The 10,495-nt window shown below is 40.0% G+C and overlaps 1 protein-coding gene across 4 annotated transcripts; it reads left to right on the top strand.

Annotated features, from left to right (window-relative positions):
* Positions 1-350: 350 nt before the first annotated feature.
* ASB14 (ankyrin repeat and SOCS box containing 14) lies at positions 351-9,777 on the top strand. 4 transcript variants are annotated; one of them, XM_051811556.1, is made up of 9 exons: positions 351-478; positions 994-1,045; positions 1,730-1,865; positions 1,963-2,121; positions 3,164-3,409; positions 4,699-4,870; positions 5,809-6,352; positions 7,204-7,357; positions 7,451-9,777. In XM_051811556.1, exons 1-9 carry the CDS (start codon positions 351-353, stop codon positions 7,642-7,644), a joined length of 1,785 nt encoding a protein of 594 aa, XP_051667516.1. In that variant the 3' UTR covers positions 7,645-9,777. The 4 variants fall into 4 exon arrangements, with proteins under 4 accessions (XP_051667516.1, XP_051667517.1, XP_051667518.1 ...); XM_051811557.1 differs by having other exon boundaries at positions 7,471-9,777; XM_051811558.1 differs by lacking the exon at positions 351-478 and having other exon boundaries at positions 994-1,048; positions 1,734-1,865.
* The last annotated feature ends 718 nt before the right edge of the window (positions 9,778-10,495 follow it).

Consider the following 10,495-nt stretch of genomic DNA (forward strand, 5'->3'; position numbering starts at 1 on the left):
CTTTGCCTATTTTTGTTGCTTTCTAGGAAGCAACGCCAGAACAAGTAGCTATTCTGTATGTTCAGTCTGTGGAACAGAGAAAAAAGCTGGGACATGCTACAGGAGTAGAAAACCTTTACTCTGTTCTAAATAGAATAATTCTGCAGTGCAAACCTAAACCCTTGGGAGAAGGCTGAAGCTTGAGATGGAAGTTCCAATTCATGTATTTTAAGCTGTGTTCATTTCTCTTGATACTGTAACAGTGACTGCTGTTTCTGTTACTTCAGATTGAACCTGAAGATTTAACATCTGCTTCCAATTAAAAAGCAGTGTTTCCCTGCACAAAGTGATCCAGGTTGTGCTGGTTTGCCATGTATAATTCTATGTATATGTTTGATGACAATTCTGATGAAGAAATCCCTACCCAGCAAGCTATTCAGGAAAGCTTACAAGAGAGGCATAAAATTGAAACAAGTGGCTGTGCAACAGAGGCTGAAAGGTAATAAGTTAATGCTTCTATTTTGGGTTTTGGCATTATTGTAAGCATATGGTAACCTTTCTTTCCTTTGTGACTCCCTACGTTGGATTGCTCTGGCCTTGTCTCATGGGTGCTGGAAACCATTGGTAGCTCACTTGGTCTGAGTTCTCCATGAAAAAGTATACCTGTTTCTTGAAAATATGGGAACGTATGAACCTTTCAGATGATGTGTTACATCAATATCTAAAGGAGTACAAGGCTTTATAAAGAAGATAAGTAGGTGATGTAAAATTAGATTAATATGGTAGCTTCCCCTCATCTTAGTATTTAATTTTTTATGTGAAAAATTCAATATTTATGATGTCAGGGGAAGACCAGCAAAAACTGTTTTAATGTGATAAACCCTGACAAAATTCATGTAACTTAGAGAAATCTAACATGTAGTCTAGACTTGAGTATTTTAATTAAGGTATAATTATATCCTGAACTTCACATTAATTTTTACTTCTCACTCTATTCTTGTTCTGTTTGTGCAGTTTCCAGTCTACTGCAAGTGAAGAACATGGAAAGATAATTGCAGCAATTCAGACAGTTAAGTACAAATACTTCACACTAAGCCTGTACTCCTGGGAATTGCTGAGCAATGCCTACATTTGAGGTGTTTGATCACCTGATTTAAGTGCAGTTTTTCTTTATATAGTCTTGGGAAGAATAAGACAACTAAAACCAGGACATCCAAACTAACTTACTAGATAGGATCATGGTAATGGGATGGGTTCAAGTGTCACCCTTTTCAGAAATTCCAGTGCTTCATCTCCTGAAATTAGGGGAAAATTCCAGGCCTTTCTTTTAAAATAAGCAGTTTTGAAGTATAAATTTATTAGTCAATTAATACTTCATAACATTTTTCACTTTGCAAGATACCCAGATTAAAAAGCTTTCTCTACCTGAAGTGTTCCAATACTGTTCCTTAACTGCAAAACTTTAGTGTATTCCAATATGAGATGCAATATTGCTCGAGAGGATTGTACTTGAAATATTTTAGTAATGTTATTGTAAGGTTTTTTTCCATGATTAATTCAAAATGCTTTGTGAGTCAATGTTAATCACTGATTGTTGCATTCTTGTAAACTTTCCTCTGAGAAAAAATTGCTCTGACAAAGCAGGTTGTTTATTCTAGATACACTGATGGGATAAATGGCACTCAATGTATTAGTTGCCTGAATTTTGTCTTATGGTTAGTAATGGGATATCTGTCTGTCTTAAAACACCACAGGCCAAGAAGAGGCCTTGAAGAAGTTGGTGAAGCACAGTTCTGCCTTTGAAGAAGCAGATGAGCAAGGCTGGCTTCCTGTGCACAAAGCTGCAGCACAGCTAAATAAGAACATCCTTGAAATAACTATGAAAGGTACAGAGTCCTCCTGGTTTTCCACCAAAAAGTTTTTACAAAAGTGAGTTTAATCAATCAGCCATATTCAAATGTGTTCTGCTGTTCTGCATTTCAGCCTCCAATGCCAGTACGTGGGAACAGACCACTCTAAAAGGGGAAACACCTCTGCTGGTGGCAGTAAGGAACTGCTTTGTGGAGAACGTCTGCCTGCTCCTGATCAATGGCTGCAATCCCAATGTTAAGAATGAAGAGGGAGATTCTCCTTTAGTTATAGGTGAATACCTTATTTAGGGGTGGAGAGGTGAGGGAATTAGGTGTTCTGTGTTCATTTCATTTACTTCCCTCAGTTTGGGCTATGATGCCATAATTCTTACTGAATCCTAGCCAAAAAAATGGAAGTGTGTTCTCATTATCTGAGTTCTAAAGGAGCACTATAAGTTTCTTGGATTAACCTGTACATTTTTCAGTATTGGAAGGGGGTTTTTTCCAAAACTGTTGTTAAAGAAAAAGAGCCTACCAACCATCTATAGGATCCCCAGTCTATCCCTGTGAAATGGCTGAAGCTTCTAGTCAGGGCCACCTGCTTACAAAAGATGTAGAGAATTCCTAGGCATTTTTGAAGTGCACAATATTAAAATGCATCATCCCATAAGATGGGGATGTATGGGATTTATCTAAAGCTGCTGTGTAGGTTCCAGATAATGGCACATCACAGCTCATATCACAGGATGCTGTCAGGGGTATTTCAAGCAGCTGTGGCATATGAAGCTTCTCAGCCTAATCTATCTTGATGAAGGACACTTGCTACCCTGCACAGCCTGGAAGATCAAAGAGAGAAGGAGGGAAGGAGGGAAAGCCAATGCAAATTTCTCTTTTAAGATCCTTACGGACTCAACAGTTCAGGCTTATTAAGCTAAGAAGGTATATGACACAATGATTTTAAACTTTGTTTCATATTGTAGTAACTGCTTATGAAGTTTAAATGGAGCTCTGCTGACAGCTCCTGACTCCACCAAGGCCCTGGATGTGGCCTCCATCTAGTGGTAAGGAAAGCTGTGTTCTGTTCCATCACCAAACACAACAGAGGATTACAGAGAGAGATTACCATAACATGGTTTATTTTTATGGTTAGTGCTGTCCTGGAAGCAAAGAACAGACTTGTTGATAAGTTAAACCTTTCAGTGTAGGGTGACGTTTCTCAGTGTGTAAAGAGCACTGCAGGAACAGCTTTCCTGGGCTGCCACATTGCAGAAGCCACAGTGTGTGGAATAGCATTGAATAACATTCTGTCTGATGCTTTGCTTGTTGTACTACAGCAATTAAACAGGATTCCTATGAGATTGCCTCCTTGTTGATAAGATCTGGTGCCAAAGTGGATTTGCAGTGTGTCCACAAGAGAACTGCTCTACACGAGGCAGCCAGACTGGGCAGGAAGGATCTGGTGGAGCTTCTCCTTCATTCCGGAGCGGATCCTGACCCTCGCAGTGGATATGGGCTCACACCTCTAGCACTGGCTGCACAGATGGGACACACAGAAATTATGGAGCTCTTACTGCACAAAGGTAAGACTTTATAATATAGGATCTTACAGGGAGAGAAGGCTCAGGGTGGGGGTCTGTCATCAGGGTTATAAATGATGGAATGGAATAAAGAATGCGGAGCCAGATTCTCCTCAGTGGTGCCCAATAACAGGACAAGAGGCAATGGGCACCAACTGAAACCTGGCAAATTCTGTCTTGGGAGGATGGCTGAACACTGGGACAGGTCATGCAGATTTGTGGAATCTCCTTCCTTGGAGACACTAAAACCCTGACTGGATGCTGTCCTGGGCAACCTGCTGTTGCTGACCCTGCTTGAGCACAGGGCTGGACTGGACATTCTCCAGAGATCCTTTCCAACCTCAGCTACTCTGTGGTTCTGTTTTTAGTAACATGTAGCTTCAGTGGTGGTGTTCTTCAAGTGAATAGAAATTGGGAGCCACACGTGCAGTACTGAAGTGTTTAAAGCCCAAATGGGACAAAGCGAGTCCTTATCCCAACAGAGAAAAGTATTCCTGAATGCAGAGGCAAAAAATTGTTCTTATCTCAGTACCCATATACATAGGCTAAAGTATTTAGTCTATTTACATACATTTTTATTAGTCTTCTGCAAGTTCTGTGATTGGATTAAAACTGATTATTGTAAGATATGCCTTTAGAAACAGCAGCAGAAATAACTCGCCTTACTAAAGAATATTAAGTGCTATCTGCACCAAGAGGGTTGTTGTGATGTAGTTAAGTAAAGACCTGATAAAAATCACATTTTATAAGGTTAAAATAATATATTAATATTTTATTTCACAAATATTTTATATTTGTAATTGTTTTTAAATGCTCTATTGTTTTCTCATGTGGACAGGTCACCTTAGGGAAGGCCTGACAACATTTATTGTGGGGAATTTTACATGGTGGTTCAGCAACACTGGAACTGGATTGCATGAACTTTTTGATACTGAGTTCTCTCATATTTACAGTTCTATCTGTCTGGTCTTTGTAAAGTAAAAGATTTGAAGAGCATTCTATGTAAGCCAAAAAGCAATTGTTTGGATGAATAAGAACCAAACCACTTGCTGGCCCAGTTCTAGCAGCAATTCTTACCATGTAATTGTATTCAAAGCACTTTGGACCATCTTGTTCCCAGGATTACATAAACACATCTAAAATCAAGGATCCAGCATGAAGGTTTGTGCCCATATTGGTTCTATTAGGTGAAGAATAAAATTCCCAATACCCATCACTGGAGGGTTGGAGACATTCATTATGGCTGGGTGTGTACAGTGACTCCTCTGAAAATCCTCACTGCTTCTTTCCAGGTGCAGATGTTCTTTCACAGGCAATGGATTGTGCTTCTGTATTATTTGAAGCAGCAGGAGGAGGAAATCCAGATTCTGTGAGTCTTTTACTAGAATATGGGGCTGATGCCAATGTACCAAAGCACTCGGGTCATTTGCCAATCCACAGAGCTGCATATAGAGGACACTTTCTGTGAGTTAATATACTTAAAAATCAAGTAATAATGATACCAGAAATATTAATTTTGCTAATCCTATCTCATTCAAAGCAGGCAGCAAATCTGAAGTTCTGTACAAGGAATTGTTTTTAACTGTGTAAATATACCATTCTGTGTCTGAATGTAAGAGACCAGTCAGTGTTAAATCACTTTATCCTAAACATTTTAATCCCTGTAGTATTTCCCTACTTGTCACAAATAATAACACTGTCCAGGCTGATGCTGAGGTTCTTGGGATGTCCTCACTCTCTTTGGGTCTGTGTCTCATTTCCATCCTATCACAGCAAGGTGAATATACCAAACAGGCAAATAGAGTTAAGGAATAAGAGTTATCCTTATTTAAAAGACAGTAAGGTTACTGGAAGATATTTTAGCTAAAATCACAACCAGTAAGTGAGAAACAAGAATCTGAGGATTCTTAATTCCTATGGTAAGATTTTAAATGTATTAAGTTATATTTAAACTTAAATGTATATATTACATTTTAGATTATATCTATTAATGTTAAAATATAGTATATTCTATTAATTACCTAATTCCTACAGGTTAAGCAATAATATTGTGCTCTTGACATTTAGGAAAAGCTTCTATTGAAAAGGAAACCTCTAGCAAGGAATGGGGTTGTTAATGAAATATATATATATATATAAATGGAATATAGATTGATATTTTTATTCTATTATAGTATAATAGAATAATATTTTACGTATAGCAGGTGTTAAGTCAGTATCCATTGAAATTTAATTGTTAGCAATTCAAGTCAATACTTGTCAAGGTACTGATTTAGTAGATTAAGATGATTTTTACAGTCATGATGAATTCTAAAGTCCAGCAACACAGAGAAATTCCAAGATGAATTAAGTGAAGCAATATGTTTAAGAACCTGAGAGTCTTCTTTTTTAAAATTTTTCAGAGCCCTAAAATATTTAGTTCCAGTTACTGATTTTGCTGCCATTAAAGAAAGTGGGATAAGTCCAGTTCACTCAGCAGCAGCAGGAGCACATCCACAGTGCCTCGAGTTTCTCCTCAAGTCTGGGTTTGATGCCAATTTTATGCTGGATCAGCGAGTTCGCAAAGGCTACGATGACCACCGCAAATCAGCCCTGTATTTCGCTGTGTCCAACGGGGATCTCTGTTCCACACGGCTGCTGCTCAACGCCGGAGCCCTGACAAACCAGGATCCCATCAACTGTCTGCAAATCGCCCTGAGGATGGGCAATTACGAGTTAATGAACCTGCTGCTCCGCCACGGGGCCAACGTGAATTACTTCTGCAGGGTGAACACCACGCACTTCCCCTCGGCGCTGCAGTACGCCCTGAAGGACGAGGTCATGCTCAGGATGCTGCTCAACTACGGGTACAACGTGCAGCGCTGCTTCGACTGCCCCGGGGGAAACCACTGCCACTCGCAGTATGTCACTGACGGCTGGACCTCCACTGTCATCAAAGACACGATGGTGAGTGCAGCACACGGCCCCGTGTGCTGTGCTGCTACCAGTGTCCCTCCTAAAACTGAATGAAAAGGGACGTAGTGCAGCGTCAGAAAAGGAAGGTTTGAAACTGTAAGGCAGTTTATACATAAAGATAGGAATAGACAGGGCTTTAAAATCGAATAGATGTTGCCACGAGGCCTGCTTCATGGCAGAAAATGATTGCAAACTGTATTTCTGATTTGTGAAAAAATAGCTTATGATATCTAATGATCACTATGGCATTGGTTTTCCAGAGCAGTCTTGTCCATGCTGTGAGAGCAGGGACTTGCAGGCTGGCTCCCTGCCCTGTCCTGTACGGTAACACCAACACTGGAAGGCTGTTCTAAACACCCTGGAGCTGGCAGGATAAGCACTGAGCAGCAGTTAACAAGCCTGGACCAACCTAAAGAGGGTCCTGGAGACACCCATCAGTGTCATTGAGCAGCAGTTTGTAAAGTCCATTTGAAACTGATAAACCCTTCTTTAACTAAAGGGCTGAGGGGTGCACTGGGCTGGTGGATCCCCCTGTTCAGCATGCTAGGACAGGAGTCTAAATTCCCCTTAGGTATTCGTAGCACTTTTTTTTAAGCATTTAGGTACCAAATATGCAGTTGCTTAAGTTTATTTTTGGATCTAGTACAAAATAACCATCTCTCAGATTTTCAGATTCTACTGGTGAGGCTTAACACAAGCTGTGACAGCCTCTGAAGCCCCTTGAGTGACAGAACACTCGTTCTGCCTTGGCTTCTCCTCAAGTCATTCAGTTGCTCTTGTCCTGCATAGACAGAAATCATTTGCAGCAGTATTGAATAGTATCTCATTAAACATTCTCTCAGTTCTGTGAAGTGATAACCTTGTCATGGCTGAAGCACCTGTCTGGGAAGGTAGTGCGAGTGATGTTAGACTACGTTGATCACGTCAAGATCTGCTGGAAGCTTGAAGCAGTCCTCAAAGAACAGAAACTCTGGCCAGACATCCATTTCATTTTAAGTAAGTATCTGTTTACATTTGAAATGAAAACAAGCTGTTTGGGGACTGGGGCCTTTTTGCTGGTAGTATTTTCATTTGCATTCTCATTTCTAGCAAATCCTCGCTCTCTGAAGCATCTCTGTCGTCTGAAGATCCGGGAGTGCATGGGCCGGCTGCGGCTCCGCTGCCCTGTCTTCATGACCTTCCTTCCACTGCCAAACTGCCTGAAAGACTACATACTGTACAAGGAATATGACCTTTATGGACAGGAAAACTTCACAGGAATCTACAACTTCAGCTGTACATAAGTATTAGCTCTATATTTTGAAGGGAATGTTATCATGGATAAGACTGTTGTGCAGCTGCTTTTTTCTTTGGGGATTTTATCTCCTATGTGTATTAAGGAACGCCAGCATTCCCCTCTTGCCCCCTGAAGAAACTGGGGAGAACCCCAAAATCTAAGTATTGATGATCCCATTCTACGTATCTCCTGGAATATGACCTACCTGAGAGTTGTGGCAACAGTATTTTAAATGCCTACTGTGACATGTTGAGGAAATGTAAAATGCAGGGCTGCAATCCTTGTGTTACTGCTCAGTTAAACCCTGTTGTATCAGATAACCCTACCCCAACTGCAGGGTTAAACCCAGGGTTTAGTAAAAGGTCAGGGATTTAACTAAAACCAGGAAGGGACGTAGTTCTTTTTTCTCTTGTACTTCCTCTTCTTTTGACAAGAAGTAGTTTTTATTTGTGAGGTTCTACAATGACCTTCTGAAGAGCAGCTCAAGTAGATTTTTTTTTTTTTGGTCACCCTATCAAGCAATCCCACATTCTAGGGAATGTAATGGGATTAAGCTACAGAAACCTCTGCTTATCCCAGCAGCTCGTGTGACATACCAGTGTTTCAACAGGGCAGCACTGCTGAAAGCTGTTAGTTCTGCAGCTCATGCTCAGGGGCTGGTACGTCTCATCCACCATGGACTTTGATTACTCTCTCTCTAGAACTAGGCTTTCCTTTTACAGTGCTGGCCAAAGCCATGCTTGCAATTTTTGAAGTTTATCTCCATAGAGCTGCAGCTTAAGCTTTTGGAGCACTGTTATTTTAGGAAGTCTGACAGAAGTATTAGGAATACCTATAGCACGCCTGTATTTTCTAGCAGTACTGCAAATGTCAGTTCATATTTTAGAAAAAAAAAGAAGTTCATCAACACATTTGGCATTAGTAGTATTTATTCCTTCATTATCAAGTAAGCATTTTTTTTTTTTTTCTAGTTATACATGCATCTTTATCACGGAAGTTACAGAATTCAAAAGTCTGCTTTTCCCCAGAAAAATCTACAAACCTTATAAAATACAAATTTAACCATAATGTAGTTATGACCCATGGCTTTTTACATGGTGCTTATCATATAGTAACCTACTGAAGCCCGTGAAGGTGAGTCCAGTACCCAGGTTGGTGCTGTGCTGTTCCCCTAACACCAGCTCTGCAGGGCCTGTCACTGTCCTGTGTGACAGCCCCACCACAGGCACTGCACAGCCCCTGCCACAGCCCCACCACGGGCACTGCACAGCCCCTGCCATGGCTCCTCCTCAGCTTCAGTCTTGGATTGTTGCAAAAATAAGTTATCAGCATTCCCGAGTATAACAACTTCCTCTGAGGTTATCTGGCAATATGTATGGAAATGGAGAGAACTGAGCTACACTTGATGACAGAGGGAGATAAGTGCATGTTAGAGCTTTGTTTAATGGAAGGGAACACGTCCTGTCATCAGTAATGGTACTTCCTGAAAGTCAGTATTATGAGAAATGCAGGAGGCTTTTGCATCAGTACAAGTCCCACCCAGAAAGTTATGAGAGTTAAGCTTTTATTTAATCTACAAAATGCTGACTGGAGCCCTGGCACAATAGGGTTACTGTCCATGTTTCCAAGATTAAGACACAACAATCAGAGTTGACATAAATATGCCATTGGTGGTTTTTAATACAGCTATTCAGGGAAAATGTGCAAGTCAGTCTCAAACATTGCAAAAATCACTTACACTTCACCAGAACAGGACCAATCCAGAACATCATTGTAAGAATTTGACCACTCCACTCTATTATAAAAATGACCAGAAAGATTGTACAAAGTCCTTGTCTTGCAATACAAAGTTCATTAGGAATACAAGTGCATTCACAATGACACACTGACTTATTCTTGTCATGACAACTTAGATACCACTGTGGCAAAGGAAAAAAGAAAAGCAACTTAGTGCTTGATTAAAAAGAAAAGCCTTGGAGACTAATTACCTTGCAAGAATTTTTGTAATACAGATCAAGAGAAATAATATAAAATATCAGCTTTTGCTTTCAGACTAGACAATACCTCTATTAAATTCACTAAGCAGTGGCAGGTTGTCTTTCTCTAGGTGACTTATTTCTGAAATAACAAGAGACTATATCGTTAACATAGTTCTCTCCATTGGCTCTTCCCAAATTCTGTGCAACTACTTAATCAGAATTTACCTTAAAACATAAACACAGTCAAATTTACCTCTTTATATCAATGTACATAAATTATAGCTTCATAAATCGCTTCAGCTGTTTCAGGATTTTCAGCTCTGAGTTTACATCCATATAAAGAGAAAATCTGACAACTTTATAAGGGGAAATGTTCCTTAACCCTGAAATATTACTTTACTGTTAGATAGTAAATTGTCTTGATACAATTTCAAACCTAAACAGATTAAGGAAGCAAGACTATGATATTCAAATGACTTTACATTACTTGCTTGTAACCACTTATATATGGTTAAGTTGTACATGACTTTGCCCTTGTGCTCTGCTTTAGACTTGGCCACATCTACCAGAGCCCACAGAGGAGTGCCAGGGATTATCTATAATGCAATAAAATGCACACCCATAAGCACACTTGATATGTTTTATATACATGCCATTACATACATAAAGAATGTATGTAATACATACATAAAGAATGTATGTAGCTTGAAACAGCTGACAGCAAGACTTGCTTGTTCTGCAGCATGAAAACCTACAGAGTTACAAGGTTAACATCCCCTCACCTAAGGGCTAAAATTGTGGCAGGAACTATGAGGCTGCAATTAGCAACATAACAAGTTAATCCTGAACACCTCTGCCAATCAGTACCTGCACAAAGTC

The sequence above is a fragment of the Manacus candei genome, unplaced genomic scaffold (genome assembly GCF_025592945.1).
Source record: "Manacus candei isolate 608988 ecotype Guabito, Panama unplaced genomic scaffold, ASM2559294v1 h1tg000082l, whole genome shotgun sequence".
NCBI lineage: Eukaryota > Metazoa > Chordata > Aves > Passeriformes > Pipridae > Manacus > Manacus candei.